The 27,366-nt window shown below is 35.5% G+C and overlaps 1 protein-coding gene across 2 annotated transcripts in view; it reads right to left on the bottom strand.

Moving 5' to 3' along the window:
* Nucleotides 1-200: 200 nt before the first annotated feature.
* Nucleotides 201-27,366, bottom strand: part of Dab (DAB adaptor protein) — a 103,746-nt gene continuing 76,580 nt past the window's right edge. For both annotated transcript variants that reach the window (XM_089093931.1, XM_089093939.1), the window contains exons 5-10: nt 26,762-26,869; nt 21,616-21,841; nt 15,600-16,039; nt 11,722-12,357; nt 7,545-7,948; nt 201-3,389 (exon numbers count right to left, since the gene is read on the bottom strand). In XM_089093931.1, the coding sequence (XP_088950057.1) occupies nt 2,267-3,389; nt 7,545-7,948; nt 11,722-12,357; nt 15,600-16,039; nt 21,616-21,841; nt 26,762-26,869 (2,937 nt within the window). In that variant the 3' untranslated portion in view covers nt 201-2,266. The remainder of the gene's footprint in view (nt 3,390-7,544; nt 7,949-11,721; nt 12,358-15,599; nt 16,040-21,615; nt 21,842-26,761; nt 26,870-27,366) is intronic.

Here is a 27,366-nt window from a genome sequence, read left to right on the forward strand (position 1 = left end):
AAAACTACATATAGACGCACATAAGCTTAGTTTATTTTTGTACGTTCTCGTCAAGAAAAGCAGGGACATCAATTAAAAGCACAGGAGGACCCCCCCCCCCACATTTTTAAAACTACTTGTATGGCATCCTTATTTCAAAATCGAAGAAAAATAAGGCTGCCCCCCTCCCTCCCTATTAAGAAAAGGAAAAATCTCATAAATTGAGCTAAAACGACATAACTGAAAATTAGTTTCATATTTGCGTTTAGTACCGGGAAATATTTACACATTTTGTGAAAGGACTTTTTTTTAAAGGCTCTTAATAAATTCCTAAGCTCTCATAACCACATTACAGGAATTCTTGAAAAGAAATTCAAACTAAAATGCCTTTCGTCCCATAAACTTCACAGTACCTGGATGCATCTAAAGTTAGCTTTAACGTTAATATTAAATTATTTGTAAAAGCTTTCTAATATATCAGACATATTCTATGTTTCTTACCAAACAAGGGGTAAAAAGGTAGCGAATACGGCACTAGACTTTATACTCCCTATCGGCGGTGCTGATCTCCTTTCGATGGCCCTTCAGCCAGAAAGTACACGGGGGATTGGGGGCCAACCCTCCTGTCCTTTCACTCACCCCACTGTTTATCTTCCCCAGGTTTTTCAAGATACCTACTTATTGCTCGGTCGACTCTAACTGAGCTTAAAGAATCACGCCACTGACCCCCATTTCAATTAAAATAACCAGCGAGCATAAGACTGGAATCCCTGTTCCAACGGACAGAGGACTTCAAGTCAAGCTCGCTAACCACTCGGCTAGGCTAACACCTGTCAGGCCTGATATAATAATTTATTGTTTTTCAGAAAAATTGAAATTTTAGTTGGTGCAGTGTATGCGACAACCTGATTTGCAAACCTTTACGTTTGGATAACTGCACTATAGGAAATAAATATGTATCAGGACAGTGGCAAAATTTCGTCAAAATCCTGAGGGGGGGCAAAGCTGGAGCCAATTTTCTCAAATCAAGTGAAAATGACGATGAGAACTGGAAAATGAGCCACATATTACCATAAAGGTAAATATATACTAAGGAAAACTGACCTGTTTCTCTGGATGTTTGAATTAAACAGGCTTATCTTAATTTTGACAAGATTTTTTTTGCCAAAAATATATTTCATCTGGGGGGGGGAACTGAGGTCTGGGGAGCAAGCTAGGGTTTGGAGGGGGAGGTTGCCCCCCTTGCCTCATAGAAAATTACGCCCCTCTATCAGAGACAAGAAGCCCACTTTCGTTTCCACTTTAGCACTGTCGTGATGTCCAACGCTCCCCCCCCCCCAAAAAAAAACACATAAAAGGAAATTTCTTCTATCCAAATTTTAGATGTGATAGAAAAAGCAGTTTAAATAGCTCTAAAAAGGGAATTTACAATTTTAACATGATTTTTCAAAATGAATCTTAACGTATAAACCTAAAAAAAATTGCAAGAATTTAGGCAAAAAATAGGCGTTCCACACAAAGGACAGAATAACAGACCAAAGAGGGCCGAAATGAGCTACTATTAACTAAAATTCTCTACCATGAAATCATCAGCAAAATTCAACTACCAGTGACTGCATTATAGAAGTAAAATAACTTCAGACAGAGAATTAGCTAAATTTCAATTCAAGTGCCTATGTTATTTCCTCCTTATAAATTCTTAAAAAGAAACATGGTTCAATTTGAAGACCAAACTTTTTGATGAGACAGAAATGTATGGCTATTTATACGAGGGCAAATTGGCATTAGCTCACAAAAGAAACTACCAATCCCGTCTAACATTTGGCGTTTTCAGTGAAATAACACGGTAAATTAGTTTAATCAATGTAATTGGCAAAATAAGCGTAATAATAAGCCTCTGATCTAAGTTTCTGAAAAAAAGAAACAAATGCAAAATTTGAAAAAATGCCAAGGAACACCAAAGGCTAGATGACATTGGGAGCTATTTTGCAACACCAGTGCCAGTTTGTACTCCTGTAAGTCACCCACACTCTTTAGATGATACAAAAAATTAAACTGTTTTGAGTCTATTCTGAAACAAAATTTGAAATTCTAATTCAATTTTTGAAATGAACCCTTGAGTTTTTTTGGCGAGAAAAAAATTAGGTCTCGTGCACAGGAGAAAGGATGGGTCTAATAATGAATTTTTTTAAAAGATATTAATAATATCTTTAAAAAAAATTGTCAATTAATCCCTTCCAATAGACCCTGAGAACTGAAACTCAATCCTTCATCAACTCCCAAGATATTAAACATTCTCTACAATAAAGTCGTCAGCAAAATCTTTACTAATTCGACTAACGGAAGGCTTTTGGAAAAAATCATCATCAAAGGGATCGACCGTATCATCAAATATATTAACAGAAGAGGAGGGGGGGAGATTTCCAGGGTCATTATAGGCTTTTCCAAAATCAGCAAAACTATCACCAAACCCTTTCATTGCCCCGTTTTGTTTTTCTTCAGCATCCGGTTCTTGGGTGGTGGAAGAAGGAGTTACCTCTTTAGCCGGGGTAAAAGTGTCACAAAAATTGTCATCAAAATTAGTCCCACTTATGCCATCTTTTTCAGCAGAAACAACTGAGAGAGGCCTTTCAACTGATTTACCTTTTACAAGTTCAGGCAGAGCTGTCTTATTTTCAGTTCGATCAATAAAATCATCTTCAAACATAGATGGACTAGCGGAGGACGAATCAATTCTTAGGCTTAAGCCACTCATATTAGAGTTTTTAGATTTACTTGAAGCATTTGACTGTCGATTTGTTGACAAACGATTTAATACAGTAACTTCTTCATCCTCAAAAGCAGAGGCAGGAGGAAATCTATCAGCAAAGTCATCAGAAATTTTTTCATCATTGCCTTCTTTATTGAAGTCATCCCACTTAGGCTCAAAAGAATCACCAAAAACGTTTGTATCACTTACACATTTTAAAATATCAATTTTTTCCGATTTCTGTGGACTTTCCAGTCCTGGGTTCTCCTCCAAAGGCGGTGTGGAGGACACAGGTGGTGCTGCCTCTGAGAGAAGACCTTCAGCTGCAAAAATTTCTCGAAGAGCAGCATATCTATCCTGCTTCTCTTTTTCTTCGTTCACTTTTGAAAAGTGCGAATCAAAATCGGGGCTAAACTCAAAAGCTTTTGCACATGCGCTATTTGACAGCTCTGGAAGAGATGGACTACTTTCTCTAAAAGAAACAAGAGCTGGTTCATGATCTACTCTGGCATCATCTTCAAAAGAATCTCCGAGAATACGATAGCGATCTGTTGCGTTAAATTGTCGTTCAGCTTCTTCACCGGATGGACTCTCAACAGAATGTTCTACTTCTTCCTCTTTTCTCTGTCTCTTCTCTTCCTCTCCTGTTAACTCAGAAAGCCTGAAAAGAAGAATAAATAAAATAATAAAAGAATCAACAATGCAAATAATACAAGAATATTACTTCATCCTTATAATACTTGACCTTACTCTTGCTCAACCTTTTAATACTAATACTTAGCCTCTTAAAAAAAAATAATAATGCTAAGAAACAAGTGAATAACAACCCAAAGAGGTAAAAATAATACAAGAATAATAGAGGAATGAAAATAATAAAAGAATAAATAAAATAAACCTTGCTGCTCACAAAATACCATAATTTATCTAACGTAAATAAAAAACAAAACAAATCAATGCAGCAAAAATGGTATACTACAGAACAAACAGTACTATATATCACTCTTTACGGATGGCATCGAGGCAAGCGAGTAAAACCTTAGCGTCAAGAGTAGAGGCTGAGGGGAAAATGACCACGCTCATATATAAGATTATTTCTGTTCGTTTCTAGTTTTAATATAGCGCTCTATTTTATTGAGAGGAACATTTATTTCCTGTTCGTTTTCAATTACATTATCAGGGTTATCTTAAATATGAACGGGCCTTCAAACCCTGAATTTTTGGCTGAAGAACATTTCAAAATCAAGAAAAGACTGGTCTAAAAGTGCCCTTTTAAGGCTTCAACCACCCTCATAATTAACACCCTCCACCCTCAATACGTCCTGGTTTTAAAACCAATATTTTACAATCTAATTCAAGTGAGCCAATAAGCTTCTTTCTTTAACTCCAAATGGGTGTAGTGTCAATTAAAATATCAAAACAATGCCTCATAAAATACAGGTACAATCAGGTGCAGTCTTAGAAGAGAGGTAAGGGAGATTTTCCTGATGAGGGAGGGGCGAGATATGAAATTTCCCATTAAGGTTACAAATCCAGTATTTCCATAGATGGGAGGAGCACTTCAAACTCGTCTCAAGGATAAAGGTAAGGATAAAGGCATGCGAATAAGGACTATTTTTGGCATCAAAAATGAGTAGAAATACAGTATTTTTGAGAATATTCCAATAGTCTCTACTAAACTCCAGAGCTGTAAAAAAATTTAGCAGTAAATAGGGAACATTAACAGGAAATACGTGACAAGTCTTTTAGCTCATGGCTAATCAGAGCCATTGTCACCACATCCGGTAATATTAATAAAATAAAATAAACAATTATAAGAGACAATAAGGTAATTATGTATTATAGCGCCGACACTCAAGAAGTGAAATTAGGCTAATCCTAATGAAAAATACCAAAACTTGATGAAAATATAACGCTTTAGAAACAAATTTGAGTTATATATTTGTACACTAGGGGGAAAGGTATAGCGGTATTAAGGTATATGGTCGTAATAAGGTATAGCGGATCTGCATCCAAAATGTGTTAGCTACAATTATTCTGCATATTATGAATTAAGAATTGTTTTCTTACTAATAAAATAAAATGAACAATAATAAGAAACAATAAGGTACTTATGTATTAGAGCGCCGACACTCAAGATGTGAATTTAGGTTAATCCTAATGAAAAATACCAAAACATGATGAGCTAATTGCTTCTTAATGCAGACAGATGAAAATACGATTCTACTTAAATGTCGACCCTATAGAACATACCGACAATAATAACCCTTCGACAATTATTTATCAGATTAATGGTTTATTTCGTAATTTAACATCTCCCTTCAAGCTCATTTCTTCCTCTTTCCGCTGATCATCTTTTCTTTCTTTCTTTTTTTTTTTTTTACGAACAAGCGAATCAACTAAGGTTCAAAGATATAACGCCTGGGGTATGAATCACAAACTTGGCATTTAGCTGGCTAAACAAGATTCACATCTTTTTGTATGAATGGGAAAAGTTATGGTTCCTTTTTGAAAAAAAGATAATCTACGGTCATCCACGATTGGTCAGAGCGCCGCAAAGAAGTTCCCCCGAGCAATTTGTAGGAAAGTACTTACTTTACTTTCGGCGGGAATCAGACGAGGAGCCATCCTGCCCGGCACCAATGAACGACGGAATGACCCATTGGTTTTTCATGGAAATTGTCTTGACCAGCAGCTCCCCAAACTTCTGGCGCCCTGTTGGGTTAGGCGTTCTACCGGTCGGGCAAGGCAACCAGCAGAATGTTTCACCGCTCCACAACGATGAGGTACAACTTAGGGCTCTCCTCTAGCCTCACTAGGGACGGGAGCGTGAATCATTGCTACGAGGTCCCAACCTTAGCTTGAGCACTCAAGATTATCAGACCCTATTTCCCCCTAGGAGAACTAGTGGTTGGAGTGGTTCAAAGTGGATGTTATATTATTTTTTACACAGTATGATTCTGTCACTTGAAGAAAATAGTTGTTTTCCAGATTTTAGTGGGTCTATACGTTTTCCCTGGCCTGGGGCAAAGTTATGAGAGTTATAACCCCAATTTTGCCTTGGGAGAGTTAGCCTCCTATGTTAAGACGGGTATATCTTTATGAGAGACGATACCACGAAGGACAGCTTTACAGATTAAGCCAGTTTTTGAGTATTGGTAGAACTTGTCTGTTCTGTTGTAGCCGTAAGGTACAACCCCTTTAACTCAGCTTCAAGTGTAGCAGCCTTAGAGTGGCGAATGAGTAATATCAGCTTGAGGGGATTCTAAGAGTGAGGTTTCTTCGGGAGGGTTTTCATCACGCTAAAAGTAGATAATATACAAGTCGTAATCACTACAGTCTATATCTTATTTGGAGTGTAAGCTTCGGGAATACTTTTGGCTCTCCTCCAACCTTCTAGAGCTATTCTTTCATATTGGGCTACTCTCAGTCGGAAAATTTCCAGATTGAATCTCTTATTTTAATGTATACCCTTGCTACTCACGACATTGCACGAGCACATCAATTCAATACTGTCACGATGGAAGCCTTACTTAAGGGCATATTTTAAGTGGGGCGTATCCTTTATAATAACAAATAAGGATGACTGATACCTTCACTGCACAAACCCTAAACCCAAACCCCGCAATGCCTAAAAGGAGTAGACGAGAAACCATAGCTTTGAAAAATAAGCATTTTAATAAGGTAGTCTATCAAATCCACTATCTGGATGTAATACACCACTTATTTTGCAGACTATAATATGTAATATCTGTTTCACCATTTTGACTCATTTCGAAGAGAGGTATGACTTCTCAGTCCCAGAATAGGCGAAGGAACTGCTGACACTTAAGAGATAAAAAAATAAGAGAGAAATGCGTCTCAAAATATGAAATGAAAACACGAAATAACATAATGAGGATGTATTCATAACGCTCGACCCAACAATGTTGCCGCAACTCTTTTCAAAAATAAATGTTTTTTAAACAAATTGTTAATAACAAAAAGCCGATAAATCATGACGGGTCTTTACCCTTAACACTAAAGACCCTATTTCAGTAAAACAAAACACAGTGAGCGAAATGGATAGACCATTATTAAGCTGTCACTCTTGAGACGATTGAAAACAACCCTTTAGGATAAGCAGGAGAGGAAAGGGGAGGGGTGTTGTTTGGAGGGAATACTTTTAAAGTCTTTCAAAATGAGGGAAATGAATGATCCAATATTATACTTTCACTCTTAAACGACAAAAAAAAAAAAAAAAAAAATACATGAAGGAAACGCCTTAATAAAAAAAAGTAGCATCATCAGATTTCTTATCTTATAGTATTTCCAAAATATAATTTTTGCTTTGATGACAATACAAAAGTCCCCCACCCCCGTTCGCGTCCAGATATAGCCCTAGAATATATCAAACCAAAAGAAAACAGGAAAACAATGAAATTCATAGTTTACACCTATTACTCAGATTATCATAAATCCTTTAATTGTTATCCACATTTTAGCTTCAACACTGCAGTGTAAATTTTTTTTTTCAAAATCTAGGGGGAAGGGGGCAAAAATACATTCTTATTTCGTTTCAAAAACCAAAATTTTATAAAAATTGATCCTAGTAATCCTGCCCCAGCCGTTGTCAAAATGTCAATCAATTATGAAAAAAAGAATATCATACTTCAAGTACACGCAAAATTTGGACAAAATGAAAGTGATAATGAAAACGTTGTTTGAGTTCTCTTTCTACTACTTACTTGTCATTGTGTATTTGTGAGCATGCGAGCAAAAGTTATATATGCATTTTTCCAGCCGTTAAAAAGAATACTAAGCAAGTCCGAGTTCTTACCTTAGGGCAAGCTCAGTGAGAGTCATTGAAGCCAATTTGGCAGGTGGCAGCTGCAGCGTAGCGGCCAAATCAGCAATACCCATCGTTGACAACTCAGCCAAAGTCACGGTATTTAAATTCTTAGCCTGCCCCATTGATTCCCTATTTTCTTTCGTGTGGGACGATTGGGAAAACAGATCGCGGGTTCTAGGTTTTCTAGATGGCGCAGGCAGAGGGGGTATATCTTCATTTGCCCATTCATCGTCACTATCTGCTCTTAAAGAACCACTTGAATGGGTTGTGGGACCTGGTACTACGACACGCTTAGGAGGAAGCGGAGGAGGCTGCACAGAGGCAGGGCGAGGCGGTGGTTGAGGAGCATGAATTTCAGTATGATATTCTGAATCAGATCCGCTCACAGAGTCCTTGAATAGAAATAATGGTTATTATAATATTTTAATTCATCATGATATTTAAACGCCTATTTAGCTATATTACCATGTTTATTGTAAAAGACAGATATAAAGATCGCTTCGAAGAGAAAACTGAAAATAACAAAGTGTAATTTGAAAAAAAAAAAAAAAAAACAGTAAAAATTTTAGCTATGGAACTTAAAACTATACGCATGTCATCTGCACTACTACTTTCTTCCTAAAAACCGTTCTCTTAAGCAGGGAACAGTAATTCATTTCGTCCCCCCCTCCCTGGTTATATCTCTCATCCTCATACGTTTCTGAGAATAGCGCCCATTAGGCGTAAACCCATCGGATAATTTTTGAGAGCACAATACCTTATTTTCTTCGGTGGAGGGGAAGGGGGACACGTCAGATAGAACTTTCAATTTCGGGCACGACAAAATAACTAAGAATAAGGGGAAGTATATTTAAGACAATATATTTAAAAAAAGTTACAATTGTGGGAGATAGCCCCCTTCTCTCACTTTTGCCCTAAAATCGATAGGTTACTTTTATAATGACTATTATTTTCAAACATCAGATATTTCCTTTACTTTTGAGACCAACAGTACAACAAAAGCTATAGTACTACGCAATGCTTTCCCCTTCTTATCTTAGAGCTGGCGGAATATTACAATATTTAGCCAAAGAGTGTGTCGGACGAATGGTGTAAAAAAGAGGAAAAAAATGAAAAAAAGGGCATTGCATTTTGTAAGTACCAGAAAAAAATGGTACTTTTTTCTTCCCCCAAACAATCAATCAATCAACTTATTTAAAGAAAACAGAGAAAAAAATACGAAGCTTTAGACACTCATAAAGGCTATTTGGCCTGTGAGAGTGAGACTAAACATTACATTAAAAAAAAAACACTAACAAAATTCGAAGTCTTCCTGCCCCCCCCCCCGAGAAAAGGTTTCAGCTCGATTTCCCAAACTATACATAAGGTCATGACCTTTTAGTTACAGCTAATGGGTGTATACCAACTGTTAAAACTGTGCACAATTCTCACCTATCTTCAGACATAATAATTTAATAATAATAATAATAATAAAAAATAAAAAAATTCAAAATTCCCTTTGACTTGTGATTATCGGTAAACAACTGAAAGAGTGTAAAATTCCGTTAGAGATATGCACAATTCAGGTAATCATGTCGTTGTTTTTGCGTCATATTTAAAATATAATTTTGAGGTCAACAATGTAATAAAAGATACAACACGGGAAAAATTTTCCCCCATTTTCACTTTAGAACTGACAGATTATTTTTTAAATTACCATTATTTTTATCATCAAGTACGCCCTTTTATTCCAGCACGACAATATAACAAATGTACAGTCCGGTTACGCCCCCCCCCCATCTCTCTCTCTCTCTTTCTCCTTTGCTTCAGAAGTGGCACATGTGGCGGTATAAAATTTCGAATAGATTAACATTTATTTTCATTGAGGCTATCCTTCAAAGTAACACCATAGAAAGAAGTAAGAAAAAGGAAAATGAGAAGATGAGAAGTTACTAAAATGGCGAAGAAGAAAGGAGAGACGATTTTGAAGAAGATAAACGAAAATAGAATATTGAGGAAAAAAGATAATATCGAGTAATTTATATATATATATATATATATATATATATATATATATATATATATATATATATATATATATATATATATATATATATATATATATATATATATATTTGATATATTGAAAATATACGCTTTAAATTATTAATTTTATATTTGATTTTATCTATTTTATATTTGATAAGTTTTTTTTTATGAATTTTAAATAATTAATTTCTGAGACCACACTGGCTAATCATCATAAAATATAAAATCGCGAAGAAAGGTAGAAAACGAGGACAATTAACAGCCAGTGAAAATTTTTTAATAAAATATGCAAATATTCCATTTGACCGTCCTAAGTGCAGAATAAAACTGATAAAAATATAAAAACCAAACCTTAAAATAAAAACACCAAACTAGGGTAGCCATTGCAAAATAAAATGTCCTTAATATAGTTCAATTCTGAGTCTATGTGAGGCTTTGAGCATATTCTTATTACTCGGTAAACCAAAGAAATAACAACTCCTCTTTTTATGCAGGGAGAGTGGTTGGAGGAAAAACTTTCTTTTCTAGATGTTTTAATTTTCAATAAGTCTCCTGGCCTTGAATTTTCTATTTATAGAAAGCCTACGCATAACGATAGGCATTTGCATTTTTACTCCAACCACTCTCCCTGCATAAAAAGAGGAGTTGTTATTTCTTTGGTTTACCGAGTAATAAGAATATGCTCAGAGCCTCACATAGACTCAGAATTGAACTATATTAAGGATATTTTATTTTGCAATGCCTACCCCATAAAAATACTTGAGACCATCATAGAAAAAAGGCAGAAAAGAATGCATCAAATCCACAAACCCCAACAGATACTGTCCCATTGGTGGATGATATGAAACTTTTCAGTGTTCTACCCTACATTCCAAAATTGAGTGGCAAACTAAAAAGAATCCTTAAAAAACATAAACTCAATGTCACCTTTAAAAATTCCAATATTTTACAGAGCTTTGTCAACAACAGCAAAGATAAGACTATTCCCATTCTCGGTATTGTTTCTTATAACATTCCTTGTTCTTGCGTCAGCTTCTATTTTGGTAGAACCCAGCTGCAATGGGGGGAGAGGCTATCTGAACATAGGTTATCAATTGACAAAGACATGGGGTTACGCCAAAGGCCTGATGTTTTTGAATCCGCCTTGGCGCAACATGTGTACGAGAGTCCACACCACACCACCCCGTTAAATGTCTCACACAGGTTTTCAGGGAGGCAGTTGAAATAAAAAAGCACATTCACCAAAATGTAGCTCTCAATAGGGACACTGGAGAAATTTTTCTAAGTCCCATTTATGAAAAAATTATATTTCTGATCGTTTTTACATACGTCCATAAAGCCATTTTGTGCGATCGAATAGTATGCGATAAGAGTCAAACTGGAAAATAATCAGCCTTTAAGGGTGCTTTACGCAAAATAAAATTTTGGATTGCCATTTAGACTTGTGTTTTTTATTCAGTTATCCTTTCACCGTTACTAGGAAAGGGCCGTCCAATTTTTGTTTGGTGTTTTTATTTTTAGGTTTGTTTTTTATATTTTTTTATCAGTTTTATTCTGCACTGAGGACGGTCAAGCGGAGGTCTTGACCGAAATATTTGCATAATTTTTCAATTTTTTCACTGGCTGTTAATTGTCCTCGTTTTCTTTCTTCGCGATTTTTTGTTTTATCATGAATTTTAAATTAATTAATTGCTACTAATTTTAAAAATTTTTTTAATAATTTTATTTTTTTATATTCATATTTAATCTTGAATTCTATTAACTTTAATTTGTTTTTTATATGTGTATTTATTATTAACTTTATTGTATTAATTCGTTTACAGTTCATGTTATCTTTATTTTTGTCTGATTTATCAGTCAGGGCAAAGAGCATTACTTTTCCTTGAATTTTTAAATTTGAAACTAGAAACCCTGACTGGAAGGAGGGGGATGGATTTGAAAGAAAACTCTATATAATAATTGTTCGAAGAAACCCTCTCTAGCGAATTTATTGTCTAAACATGACGTTATTCATTTTTTTACTACTTCCTCCGAAAACAATCATAATTTGTTTTTTTTACGAGGAGATTGGTGATAGCAAATGTCCTAGCTTCTCTTAATACAGCCTAATATACACAACAACTTAATATATACTCACCTGAGACAGGATTCTAGATAAGCTAATAGGTAATTTTTGCTGTTGTAGGATCTTTGCTTTAGGAAATGGCGGCAAAGGAGGTGTTTTTGGGATGCTCGTATCCGAATCACTCCAATCATTTTTCACATCGGCTATGGTAACGTCCAAAGTCTTTTGTCTAGAGATCACAGTCCTTTCGGCTGGAATAGGTGATTTTAAACAGGATGAAACTCGTCTCATTTCCGGCGATTTCTGGCCACTCCTGGGACGAGGAGTAGGACTCGAAGCCGGTTTTCCAAAACCACTAGGGGCAGCAATTGGAGGCCCTCCAAAGAGATGCAACTGAGTGTCAAAGGGATCAGGTTCAGGAGGGACAAAATGAAGGGACCCAAATGGGTCGACCTGTTCATGCTCGTCAGATTTTCGCTCACCCACTACGGGAGCCGATATGGAATCGTTAGCTGATGGATCGTGTAGGGTCGTCACATCTTGGAATTCTTCTGGAAAAACATCTTTAGAACCCGTTTTCTTTGGTTGGTGCTTCAAGTCCTGGAAAAAATCCTTTTTGTCAATATAGGGTCGAGCTTTTCCAGTTCCAAGGGGGTCCAATTCACTAAATATATTTCCAAGCGGATTTTGCACTGATGAAGACATGTGCTGCAAAAAAAAGTTCAATTATTTGTTTCGTGTTCGAAAAAAATAATCGAAAAAACACTTTTCCAACAACTTCAACAATATGATACTAAGTAGTATGTTATAATTTAAACATACTATGGTATTAATATATATATATATATAATAAATATTATAAATACAATTAAACAAATTATGCCTAGTGTTTTGCTAAATCATATATAGACCCTTGTGAACACGCAGCAATGACAACAGAATTCGGTTACAACGCATTCATTGAAATTGGAAAGTACGTACTGTCATTGAGAAATAGTAGCTAGTATCTTTAAAGATCGCCTTTTCCTAAATATGGTTATTCCCAAATAAATAACAGCTGGAGTCTATGCTGCAAGTTGGAATTAAAATTCGAATAAGAATTAAGATTAAAATCTAGACCTGTATGGTTAACCGCGCCAACTTGTGCGGTGCGTAGATTACAAAACCTACGTGAATAAACAATAAGTCAGTATTTTCATGAATTTTTCTGTCGCAGTTGCTTATCTATTCTTGATAGAATTTATTTATTTATGTAAATTTATGCGATTAACGCATATATTTATATACGATTAGGGTTCAGGATTTATATGGGTTTAGTAGGTGCTGGTCCTAAGCCCTGGTCCTTTAAGGGTAATTAATTAATAATTAAATAAATAAGAACTGGTTTGTAGAGAACTTGACAAACGGTTATTTGAAAATGGACATGTTATTCGAAAATGACCTTTGAAATTGGAATCCAATAAAGACTTTTCTTCAATTGTTTCGCATATTTTAAGGATTTCTTGAATATTCTTCCACACCCATTTCTTGACTATGAATAGTGACCTAGAATAGGAAACTTGAAAGACTTTTGACGACCGCTTCTGATTGTTTGAAAGATGAATCTGTGACCCCTGGATTAGGCCTGGACGCAATACAGAATTAATAATAGGGGTTTGCACCTATCACAAGTTTTCTGCACAACTTTTAACATCGCTAAGACAAATTTTGGGGATGCTCTTTCTTCTCTCACATAGAAGGCAACTGATACTCCGCATTGAAATTTCCAAGCTTCAACATCTACCGATAAGCCAAGCGACTTAGAAACCTAAATGTTTTTGATCACGATTGGCTCCGTCCCATTCTGTGCGTCCAACACTATGAACGAATATCCAATGAGATCCGTCAGTGTTGTAAACAACAGTACCTAGTCTTGTGTGGCTGGCGACAGCTTGTGTGGCTGGGCTATTGTCTAAGGTGTGAAGGCATCCGAGGCTTCTCGAAGTCCACTACCGGAGGAAATTCACAAGGGAATTACAAACGTTGCACTGGAGACCAGAAGAAATGTTGGTGGTCAATGATTCAAAAAGGACGAGGTAGAACCACTCCAACCTCTTCGGTCAGCTCTGGGACAGAGATTGGCTATACAATGTCGAAGCCGCTGCACAATGGATGCCAGCCGAGGAGGAGCAGTGATATTTTCCATCCCAATTAAAAGCAAGTAGGCCAAATGACTCACTAGATGCTTCAATTGCTAGAGAAATCCGGCTCTAAAATAATTCGAGGGTCTGCTGGTGGTGGAGACATTTTGGCAACCAGGAAGAATAGACTGTGTCAGAGGCATAAAGCTCTGCCATTTACCAAACCTCCTGCAGTTACTAACATTTACAATATAGACACCCCGGCCTTTACTCTAAACTTCTTCAAATACCGGCTCTAGTCCCTAAACCATCAAGAGCATCCTAGTTTTATACTTACAGGAGCCACTTTGGCCTCGCCATCCTTCTGTTACTATGTAAACACATTGGATTTTGCTTGTGACTTTCCAAAATTCAGGCCTTGATTCCTCGAACCATAAACAGAAGCCAAATTATCTATTTACAGCACCACTTTGGCCTTGTGACTCTTTTGTTACTATGTGAAAGCCTTGGCTTTTACTCAAGACCTCCTTAAACTCAGGCCTTGGTCCCCAAAACCATAAAGAACAGCCCAGTTCTCTATTTACGAGATCCATTTTAATTTTCATTATGTGGGCACATGGGCCTTTAATGGAGTTTCTAAAATTCAGGCTTTAGTCCTAGGCCTTCAAGAGCAGCTAGTTTTCTGCTTAAGACCACTTTGTCCTTGTTACTGGTTTTATGAACGCGATACCACGACTCGAAACACCGTTAGTAACCCTATGCTGAAATGTAACGACAAAAGATACTGGGTCCATGGTTCGATCCCAGCTGCCAGAGGGCTGCCAAAAAAGGGCACCCGTCGGTAAACATCTATGGATGCGCTATGGGTATCTTTGTATAATTCAGCAATATTTCCCTCAATCATTGTTGCTCTTACGAATATTGGTATAGTTACTCATAAGGAATTTGGCAACCTTTTTCGATAACTCGACCGTCTCTTCTCAAGGATAAACAATCGCCCTCAATATGAGAAAAACCACAGAGAAATAAAAAACAGCAGAAAACATTATTTTTCCCCACAATCGTTACCAGTACCAGGGAACCGGGCGTCACTCGGTAAAAAGAAAGACATTCTTTTTCATTTCTTTCGCAAAACTTTTTAAATTTAATTTTAAATTTAATTTTATTCGTCGTGGAAAGTATAACTATTAGGGTTTTAGGGCGTCTGGGGATTTGTGACGTATTTCAAATAAATTTGTGTTTTTCCGAATTAAGGAACTGAAATAGTTTTCCTAAGTTTTGACTTCTTTTTACACCCGTACTTGATAGTAGGCCAATTTTCAAAAAATTATAATCCTATTTTTGAAAAAAATTTTACAGATAAATATAGAATTGTTCTTCGTTTAATATGTTAAGATAATAGCGGGTCAAATATAAATTATTGTGTAATTTTTTATTAGCGATTGCTCTTGTTATTGGATTTGTTATTTTTATTTCTTTTCCCTTTTTGTAGTACTTCATTATTTATACGTATTGTACAGTGGACTGCAAATAAATTATTATAGCGACAGAGAGAGTTACATTCTATAAAAGATAAAGGTCTAAGGTCTTGCCCCAGTCAAAAATAAACATACTAGGCTGCATCGTTCTGTCCCCGTAATTGAAAAAAAACATCTAGTTCTTTGTTATTGACCAACTTAAACGAGTCATAAGGAACATTCAGTGTGTCCCATTCTGATTTGAAGCACCGTTTCCTTTATTGTTTCACCGTATCCTTTAAAATAGATTCAAAAATTGTTAGATCCTAAAAAATTCAATAAATAAGGGGGAACCGGTACAAGAAACACTCACCTGAGATTCAGCAACTTCTTTTGGCAACTTGACCATGTCTTCTCTAGGTTTTATAATTGGATGGAAAATGGGAGTTTCTCTGCTCGTTTTTTTTTCGTTCAAAGCTGCACCTTCACTCGACCTACAATCCGGTCTACTTGAAACATCTCCATTAGTTTTGAAGGAAAACTCTCCGCCAAAAGGAGCGTTGTCTTTAAAGGGATCAGGAAAAGTTGTATCAAACTTAACAGAAAAGGTTGTTGGCTGTTCTAACTTATTCACCTCCAAGGACTTTTCTTTTCGGGGAAGGGTTTTGCTGTGCTTGGACACAGGTGGGGGTAGGGGACTTACTGAAACAGGGCTCTTTTTTCCGCTTGGCGAAGCAGAGTAGCTGTTAACAGACGTAGATGTTATGAGTTTATTCTTAGCGAGGGGTACTTCTTTGGCAGCAGGAAAGGAACCTAGAAAAAAAGTTTTTTAAAGACTAAAAGACTCTAAGATACTAAGAGAGAACAATTCTCTTTTTAGAGACAGCTTTAGAAATATTTGCGTAGAAATTATTTCTAGGTCTCTTTTAATTAAAACGAGTTGTACACATGTTACTTACAATGCTCATTTTTCAAATTCAAGATTACGATAAAAAGTCGTTTAAATATATAGTGTTTTAAACAGTGGCGAATTCAGGATTTTTGTAGAAGGTAAAGAGCGCGTAAAATTTTGATGACTATTTTCATTTGATCATTTATTTTTCTTAATCTCAGAATTTCCAAATCTTTTCAAATCTTTCAAATCGGCATTATTTTCAAAATCTGGCTAAAAACAAAAGCAATCTGAGTTAACGATGTTTGTAAGTGTGACAGGTCCAGGGTTTTGAGAAGGGTGGGGGACGTAAAGAATTTTTACAGCTTCTATTTTTAATCGACATACTCATAGGCCAGAACTTGGGAAACAAATTCTTTCTTGATGTAAACGTGGACTTGAAATGAAATCGTAATGACTTTTTTTTTGGTTAGACCGATTCAAGCTATTAAGGCTCATTTGTTAACAATAAATGTAAAGCAACAGAAAATATAAAAATGAGAATTGCCCCCCCCCCCCTCTCTCAGTGGGTTGGTTGTCCCGAAATACAGGAAAAGAGAAAAGAAAACCACAAAAAAATTAAAGAGGAACCAGGTGCAGTTTATCACCATGAATCAACTCAAATAAGGCGATACGAGACACATCAGACCCTGCAAAAAAAAGTGAAGAAAGAACTGTAACAGCACTCTCTTACAATTAACCTGAAAATATTAGCATTAACCTCTTAAAACTAACACAAAAACAAAAAGATACTAATTTCAAAAATCAATCTAAAAAAATTCATAGAAATAGAGTTACAGTAAATATATAGCCAAGCTATATGAAAGAACGGTTTGGGCTCTTTGCTCCGTCATAAGTTCTTTTCTCCATCCCTATCCCCGACAGGAAAATCTTGCTTGCGTGGCGTCGCATGGGCATTACAGTGGAATTTTCATGAGTTTTCCTAACCAAAACTGTGACAGTGTTTGCACTAGCTTCTGATTAATTGATAACTCTTTGGGTTTGCTTTGTTTTAGTGGGTGATTTGGGCTGAAAAGCATCTTCCTAGATAACTTATCTATTATGGCTAGCCTCCCAATATCAGTATAATTTTTTTTAGGTATGACTAGACAATGATTCGGAGGTAATAGGCTTGAGATTGTCTGTGCCAGGTTCCAAACCTTTGTTGGTAAAAAATCATCACTAATGATGGAAAACCATGTTATGACTAGGATTGCACAAAACCCCTAATCACACTGGAGATCCCAGGGACTTCTTGCTGTCCGACTCTAAGCCGGCTGAAGGGCTTGATGTAGACTTGAGAAGATGTGTTAGTCCTCTTCCTGCACTAATTCTGAGATTATTGCTTTTCCTGAGGCCATAATAACTTCAATGATATGAATAATATTAAAATTGCAACTTGAAATGTAAAAACGTTAAAAGACAACGATCGCATCGACATCTTGACTGAAAGTTCCGACACTTTGAACTGGACTTCTAGGAGTTTCAGAAACACATATCCTAGGTATAGGAAACATGAAATTAGGTGATATAGAACTTATTTACTCAGACAGGGAGGATTGGGTACATAAGTAGGTAGTAGGGCCCATGATGAATAAGGAAACTGCTAAGTCTTGTTTAGGTTGGGAAGGTATTGATAATAGGATGCTAGTGGCTCATTTTGTGGCTACAAAGCGCAGGATATCAGTCATAATAGTGATGCAAAAGTCTGTATCCATTACTGTTTTCTTTTCCTATACCAAATTTACCTATACTAGGATACCAGGTAGAAATATGATGTTTTTACTAGGAGATTTTAACGCCCAGGTCGGTAGAAATTGGGATAGATGGTATCCTAGTCTACGTAAATTCGGTGTAGGAAAAGAAAACAGTAATGACTACAGAGATTTGCAATTTTGTAGGTATAGCAATCTAGTTATAACCAATACGATGTTTGGTCATAAAATGGCTCATAAGTTAACATGGCATTCACGTGATGGTAAGACAGCAAACCTTAATGATTATGTTATAGTAAACCAAAAACAGGCAGAATAAATACAAGATACTAGGGTATATAGAAGTGCTGTTATTAACGTTAAAAATAAAGATCATCTATTAGTCTCTAAGGTTAATCTAAAGCTGAAATTTAGGAAGGGTAACTACCTTCCGAGAAGCTATGGCGCTCATAGACTCCAGGATGAGAATCTGAGAGAAATTTTCCAGGAATAGTTGGATACTATAATGGAGAATTTAAAATTTGACAATGCAGAAGATGGGTAGAATAGTTTTAAGAAAATAGTTTGTCAAATCGCTGATCGTGTCTAAGGGAAGAAAGTTAGGGAGGGGGAGAGGCTTGTACAAGAATTATTTGAGCGATGGATCATAGGAAAATAAGAGGAATGTCAAGAAAGCAGAGAAAGGTTTAAAATATAAACTAAGGATGCGTGAAGTGGAAGCCAGGGATATGATTGCTGAAGATCTGGAAGATGCAACCAGACCGCATAAAATTTATTGCAAAGGTATGTTAATAAATTGAAAGGAAATAGTCAATCTGGACTTGTCCCAGTTAAAGATAGGAGCGGGGCTGCAATTGGTGATAAGGAAAGAGTTAAATAGAGATGGGCAGAACACTTTGAGAATGTGTTACACCGTGATAGCAGGAAATAATATAGAAAAGAATGAAAAAATTTGTGACATTTTATGTGAAGGAAGTTTTTTTTACGAGGACAACAAAAGTATTAGAAAATAATAAGCCTCCAGGTTCTGATGGTCTGGTAAATAATTTTTTTTTAAATATGATGATTATGAAGCTGGATATAAGTAGCTGAAGATTATAAATTAGATTTAGGTTACTGAAGATTATGAAGATAATGAAGATAATATAAGTGATAAGAGTGAGTGCGGTAATTATAGAGGCGTTAGCTGGGTTTCTGCAGGAAGTAAATTATTTAGTATCATGATAATTTTAGACTTAGAGATGCTATAGATAAAGTTTTAACATAAAAACAGTGTGGTTTTAGGAACTGCGTCGACAAAATTTCCACTCTCAGATTAATAATTGAGAAATGCCTGAGCAATCAAACCCCTTTAGTCCTTAGTTTTATACGTTATGAGCAATTGTTTGATTCAGCTGATAGAAGTGCTTTAGCGAAGGTCTCACCTTTGTATGGTATACCAAATAAACATAATTATTAAAGTAATTAGTGTTATGTGCGAGAATAAAATTGCTGCAGTTAAGGTAGGAAATGAGGTAACTAGCTGATTTCGTATTAAATCAAGAGTTAAGCAGGGTTGCGTTCTATCCCCATATATATGGGTGATTTCGATGAACTTTGTCATAAAGAGCACGGCGTAGACAATAGGAGAATAGAGAATCAATTGGAAAAGTACAACTCTCCTAGACTTAGATTACGCTGATGATTTAAGTAGTATAGGTAAAGATGTTAGCAAACTGAATGAGTATTTAGGGGTTTTGCGAGTTCAGGGTGCAAGAATAGGTTTGAGAAATTAATATTAAGAAAACTAAGACTCAAAGACTAGGAATAAGTGAATTTGAAGAGGGGATGTTCGGTAACGAGAAGATCGATCAAGTGGACAGCTTCCATTACCTAAGTAGTATTATTAGTAAAGACGGTTGGTAGTGAAGAAGATGTTAAAAGTAGAATAACGTTTTTTTCATAGTTGAAAAAAGTTTGGAAAAATAGGAAGATAAGCCTACACACCAAGATTCGAAAATTAGAAGCTACAGCGGTGAGAGTGGTCATTTATCGTTCTGAAGTGTGGGCACTCCGTAAAACGTAGGAAGATTTGCTAGATGTTTTCCAGAGAAACAGATTATGGATTGTTTTGGGTACCCGACTGACATGCCCGTATCTTAAACAGTAAGCTCTACAAAAAATGTGGTTTAATCCCATTTTCTAGTATCTAGGATCATAATGAGAAAAAGCTTGAAATGGCTAAGACACGTTATGTAATATGTAAACAAATATATAAATACAATAAACAGAATAGAATATAAGTGAACAATAAAATAAAATATATAATATTTTAAATTATTATTTAATAATTGAAACATCTTTAATTTATTATTTTTACAGTTGTATTACATACTTTATAGATTAGCGAATAATTATTAGATAGTCTTCAACAGTCACTTTTATTTTTCAGTCAATTTGATTAATGAAACTAATTATTTTTTTTGTCTGTGAATACAAAACGAGTAAAAATAAAACTTTCGAATCTGTATTTAAATAGAATAAAATTGAATATGAAAAGCATGAAAAAGCACAATCATGGATTAAGTTTTACATTTACTTTATTCACCTTAAATTTCTCATTGTATCTTTTTATGTTTATCTTTTCTTCGTTTTATTCGTTCATCTTTTCTTAATTTTTTAATGTATATAAAAAATAGAAGATAAAAGATGATTAACAAGTTAAATATTAACTCTTCTTTTAAAATTAATTTAAGTTTAAGTTTGTGAAAAAGTTGAATAGAACATAAAGGACTATTAACAAGTTATGTGTTAATTTTTAAGTTTCAAATTATACTGATTTTCAATTATACAATTTTCTTCTTTTTTTCAATTATACTGACTTTCAATTATACAATTTTCTTTTTGGCTAAGTCTGCTGCTAAAAAGCAAATAGAAGACGAAAGAAAGAGCATGAAATACATACTTTTCTTTAGAAATATATTTCTGGAAATAAATTTATACAGAAATCGGAACACGGAGTTTTTATTTTGTAACAATTCATGATCATTTTATATAAGAATATTCTTAAAATAGAGACAGAAACAACAGAGCATGAAATAAATACATTTTCCATAATATATTTTTGGAAAAATCTTTATGCAGAAACCAACAGACAAGCTTTTACTTTTGTGACTGTCGATTATTATTTTCAAGTCTATTCTAGAAAAGTGAGAGAGAGGGTGCGACAGAGAACGATAGACGGAGTGAAAGAGAAAGAAAGACAAAGGAAGATGGAGAGGGAGATGGAGAAGTAGGGAGAAAGAGGAGGACCGGATAACTCTGCTCGCACCAAAAGAGTCAAAAGAATTTTACGGGCCGTTACAAAAAAACTTCTTGGGGTAGAAAATGCTTAATTTCACTTTTTGCCTCTTTTTTCCTTCTGTAGGTCCAACTCTCATTTAAAAGATGTTTTACTGACTAATTTCTTTAGTAGTAAATTCTTGCTAATCTATCAGCAAAAGAGAAATAGAAAAGAGAAAAAAAGCTTACGGGAGAAAGAGAGAAATAGAGATTGAAGAAAGGGAGATAGAAAAGAAGCTTACGAGAGAAAGAGAGAACTAGAGATAGAAAAGAAGCTTATTGGAGAAAGAGAGAAGTAGAGATAGAACAGAAGCTCAGGGGAGAAAGAGAGAAATAGAGACAGAAGCGAGAGAAATAGAAAAGAGGCTTACGAGAAAAATAGAGAAACAGAGATTGAAGAGAGAAATGGAAAAGAAGCTTACGGGAGAAAGAATCTCCAAAAGGATCATAAAGAACTTCATTTGAGTCACCAACAAGAGGATCTTCAACGCTTTTGAACGTTGTGAGGCTTCCCATATGATGTAAACCTTCCTGCAAACTGCACAATTCCGATTCGAGGTCGAGCAAATCAGCGGTAATAACACTATGACTAGATTTATCGCGCACTAGACCGCTGGTTGATGATACGCTATCCGTACGTCTTGATGACTAAAATAAAAAGGATACATAGAGAATAGCACTAGACCGCTGGTCAATGATACGCTATCCGTTCGTCTTGATGACTAAAATAAAAAGGATACATAGAGAATAGCACTAGACCGCTGGTCAATGATACGCTATCCGTTCGTCTTGATGACTAAAATAAAAAGGATACATAGAGAATAGCACTAAACCGCTGGTCAATGATACGCTATCCGTACTTTCTTGATGACTAAAGAGAATAGCATCCATAAGAAGATAGTAAAAAAGAAATGAAATTGGAAAATAAATGACCGTATAATAAATATAAACTTTTTTATAACTCGTTTTCAAAATGGACAAAAATTTACAAAATAATTTTTTCTCGAGAATCTATGAATATAAGTGATAACGAGAGGCACAAAATAGAGTGGATTTTCCATAACATATAACATTAAACTGTTATAATTTATAAACGCATAAATGAAGAATGTCGGTGAGCTGGGCACACCGAGCCAAAAAGATCAAGTTGTGTAAAATCCAATGCGTTTTGCGTCCCTCGTTTTCCCTTATATTCCATAGATTCTCGAGAAAAAAAAATCCTACTTTTTAGTCTATTTTGACGACGAGTTAATTTTTTTTATTTTTGACTTTTTGGTCTTCTCTAAGGAAAAAAACTAAGCTTCTAAGCTTGAAAAGAAAACTTGTTTTATTCACGCAAGAGGGAGTATACAAGAAAGGGGAATTTCGATGTTTTATTATTGTACTATCTTCGAAAGTGCATATGCTCACACAATTTAAAAGTAATTTAACATCAGAAATGGTCAAAATATGGAACACAAAGCCTGGGGAATTAGCAATAAACTAATTGAGCAAATTGGTCAACAACTGATTTGGAACAGAAACAAATTTTTTACAGCATGTGCAGATAAGAGAGGGACCCTTAGTGCAATCTCTGGGGGGGGGGGGCGAACTGAGTTTTTTCGTCAATACTATGATCTATTTATATAGTGGTAGTGATAGCGGGGTGGGGAGGGGACAAAAACCGACATTGTACCTAGGCGCTGAAAACCCTAGCTGCGCCTCTGCATCTGACTTCATTAATGTGTCTCCAATATAACTTAAATACGAGAGGGGCGAGGAATTCCCCTAATATTAATCGCTCAGCTCTTAGGGTTAAACCTAGGTACTACATCTACGCTCTAAAAATTTGTTGTCTAAACGAAAAACACCTAATAGGCAGCGACTTATAAAAATATTGTAAGCATAAATCTACACACATTTCCCTTTTTCTTCCAAATGGTTCTTTTGATTTTAAAGAATTAAAAGAGAGGATATACACAAAAATTAATATTTTTACGACCGTCTAGATAAATTTTTGCGATGGGGGGGGGGGGGGTTAAAGGCAAGAAAAAAAGTTTAGTTATCCCAAAGGTGTCCCATTTTCTCAAACACACTATTGTGAAGGTTGGATCTTTGAGGGGAACGAGAGAGTGAAAAGGGAGGCATTTCCAGCCCTCCTCTCCTTTTGGGTACCAACAGTTACAAAACAACATTTACAAGAACGCAATTTCACATGAAATAATCTTTGTCTCGTGCTTAACGTTTGTTTACTGTCAGTATGCTAGAAAATATTCAGCCAAACAACAGACAATATTCTAACCCTCATCAGTATATGATCCAGAAGTAAAATTTTGAAGAGCAGTCGTCTTTGTTTTAAATGCTTCATTACTTAAAACAGGCACATTCAATCTTGTACCTTCTGAGCCGCACTAGTTAAAGAAATATTTTCTTGGACCATAATTGGTCTTCACGTAACTTCTAAATATCCTCTCAAATAATTTTTATTTATTTTTTAATATTTTTTTTTGTAATTTTTTATTTTCAATTGTAAGACTGAACAAAATCAGCCACGACTTGTATGCTCCTTTTATATAAAGAGGTTACACAGAGGCAAAATAGGTTAGTCTTTGGTAAATAATAAAAATGTTGACATTTCAGAGGAGGTGGGGTTGGAGGAGGATGAGAAGACAACACTCTGTCTATAATTAGTAAAAGAGGATTGATAATAAAATTCGGAAGAGTACTATACCTTTGCTGAACAGGACCAGAATAACAACATATTCAGGCATTTAATTCTATTTTAGAGACACACCATCTCTATTTTACTTGAGCGAAAAAAATATCAATATACAAGGAATTGAACCACATAAAAGACGCAAATCCTGTATCTATCTGGTGGCTGTATCTGGTGGCTGTATCTTCTCATACTTCATAACTTAAAATCCTATTTAACATTTAACACTTCACCCCATTAAGACTGAGTTGGTATGATAACAGCCCATTAAAAAATTGATTTATTGCTCATTAGCACTGTCTTCTCTCCTTTCTTCCTAATTTGTTTGAAGTGGCACCAAAGTACTTACAAAGTTCTTTGAAATCAATTACGAACATCGACATAGGATTACTGGTTGCTTAGGGACAGGCATAGAGCAGTAGCTGTTAAAAATGTACACTGAGATTCCATTACAGTTTCGTGGGTTCACAAACAAGACTTTCTCTGTGTCAATCTCTTTCTTCTTCATGCCAAAAGCAATTCAAGGCAATTACTACTACTACTACTACTACTACTACTAACAACTTACAGCAGCACCAAGCCACCTGAGGCTAACACAGCTCCTCCTCTATATTAAACTACTCAAAAATTCACCCTTTGCCCTCCCTCAAGAAGTCTCAATATCCTTTAACTGTTTTCTCATGACCTCTTCTCACTCTATTCCGGGACGACCTTCTTCTTGTTTGGCCCTAGGTGGCTAGCGAAAAAGAACGATCTTTGGCAATCTATATTCCTTCATCCGCAAAACATGTCCATGTCTTCTGAGATTCCATTACAGTTTCGTGGTTTGACAAAAAAGACTTTCTCTGTGTCAATCTCTTTCTTCTTCATGCCAAAAGCAATTCAAGGCAATTACTACTACTACTACTACTACTAACAACTTACAGCAGCACCAAGCCACCTGAGGCTAACACAGCTCCTCCTCTATATTAAACTACTCAAAAATTCACCCTTTGACCTCCCTCAAGAAGTCTCAATATCCTTTAACTGTTTTCTCATGACCTCTTCTCACTCTATTCCGGGACGACCTTCTTTTTGTTTGGCCCTAGGTGGCTAGCGAAAAAGAACGATATTGGCAATCTATATTCCTTCATCCGCAAAACATGTCCAAGCCATCTCAACCTTTCTCTAATTACAACCCTAGAAAGCCGGATTGAACAGAATGTTTTGAACTGATAACTGTTTGAAATACAGTCCATCACACGGGTACCTGTCAAACTTTGCTTACATGGGTAATATTATTGGTAAGATAGTGGGTGCAGTGAATATGTTAAAAGTAGAATAGGTTAAGGATTTTTTCTACAATTGAAAAGAGTTTGGAAGAATAAGAAGATAAGTCTGCGAGCCAAGATCAGAAAATTGAAGGCTACAGCGGTGACAGTGGTCAAGTATGGTTCTGGAATGCGGGCTTTCTAAAGAAGGAGGAGGATTTTCGGATGTCTTTCGGTAGAATTGTCTACAGAATTCTTTTGGGTACTGAGGGGATGCTGCGTAATACGAAGGTCGATACACTGTACATTCACCGTCATTTATTCCCAGTTTAAGCGACTTAGTCTTCTTTAACGTTACTTTTCAAGCCTATAATTGCACCCTGAACTCTCAAAACTCCCAAAAATCATTCCTTTTTCTAACCTTTTCATCTAAGACCCTCAAAAATTTTTATCACCAATAAATCACACCCACGAAAGATTACTGCGAGCAGCTGCACCCACCGCAGATAGCATTCAAAAAATAAAGCACCATCGAAAAATTACAGGTCTTTAGCGGTTCGTCACCGTCTTTTCTTTTACCATTTTTTTTCTGTTATCACCAAAAGTGAATTGGCATTGACGATGGGACCTCGTATTGTCGAACTTGGGGAATTTCACCCAAAAAACTTCCTATACTCTCTGTAAGTAATAGACATTGGGATTACATCAACACATCAGCATTTCTTCAGCAAGCTAAAATTATATTCTTGAACTATTGTACCCGTTCATCAGCATTTCACTTGCTGATTTCTTCAACAAGCCTTTTTGCTGCTTCGATCTCTTTCTTCTCTAAATAAAAAATCTTTACGTTCAATTAAAAGGCTATTATATAAAAACTTCTTATATAACTTTTAAATTGCTTTAGGATAGGACTTGTTTTTCAAATCAAGTGTTTTTAGGATAAGTTTCTCACTTTTTTTGAAAATAAAAAAGGGTATTTTTCAGAATACAGGGGGGGGGGGGAATTATACTCTTTTTCCGATCTTTCCAATGAAAATACCAAAGGTAGGGGTTTTATCTTGTTTTGTAATTTCTAAGCTATACTTGTTACGCCTACTAAAGGTCTATTTTACAACAGCTTCTTATGGAATTTTTAAATAATCTTTCATTCATTCAAGTTTAATTTAATCTGTAGTTTCTTATTTTACTTCACGGCTGTTTTATAATCATAAGAACCAAATGTTCGCATGTTTGTACATAGCTTGCAATTACAGCTTACAATTGATTAAAACAACTGGTTACAGCAACAGATCACAAATTACAGCTTGTAATTGCAGCTTATACCAAAAATAAAGGGAAAAAAATCTAAGTATTTCATGTACTGCAGCTTGACAGAAAAAAAAATGTACATGAGATAGATCTGGGATGTTTGTGTAGCGTGGAACAGGTCTGGAGTTCAGATAGTACTGATAACAGGCAATACAATTTTTTTTCCAATAATGTAAGTTAAATATGCCCCTTTTGTCCTAGAGAAAAATATGAAAAAAATTAAATGTTTGTGATAATCCATCACGGCGCATAAATAATTGTCACTGGACGGGCTAGTTATTAACTAACAGAAATATGTTAGTATCCATTACTTACCATTCCATTACTAATCCGTGATTCATCAGCAAGCCTTTTCGCTGTTTCAATCTCTTTCTTCTTCAAATCAAAAACAACTTGAAATAAATCGCGCATGGCCATTACAACCTACCATAAAAAAGAGAAAAATAAGTATTTATTTCTTTATCAAGGTTGCCCCCTTAGAGTTGATTTAGCTGATTGGAAGCTGATTTAGAAACAGTAACTATTTTCGATTAATCTTAAATAATACAAATTCGTTGCGAAAACAAATCTGTTCACAGTTATTTAAAAAATACACAGGAACTCCACAAAATGGTATTGGATCAAAATGAAAAATAAACCATTAAAATCATCATAGCCGATAGCTCAATTCAGGAGAATTACAGTACCCCATTTAGAGCAGCAAGGAAACTTTGGGATATGAGGTCATATTTGAAAGCCTCAGCTGTTTGATTCATTCTTTAGTGTTCCAACTATGACTTTTCCTGTGTGTGACATATTCATGGTTGACCAAATAGGGGCAACCTAGTGAAGAAGGAACCCTAGCCCATAGTCATAGAAAATTGAATACCGCGGTTAAAATAAAAACTGTAAAGTGAGGAAGAATTACCGTTGAAGCTGAT

Source organism: Artemia sp. Qi Xiang Cuo, chromosome 1, assembly GCF_049724085.1.
Source record: "Artemia sp. Qi Xiang Cuo chromosome 1, ASM4972408v1, whole genome shotgun sequence".
In the NCBI taxonomy this organism is placed as follows: domain Eukaryota; kingdom Metazoa; phylum Arthropoda; class Branchiopoda; order Anostraca; family Artemiidae; genus Artemia; species Artemia sp. Qi Xiang Cuo.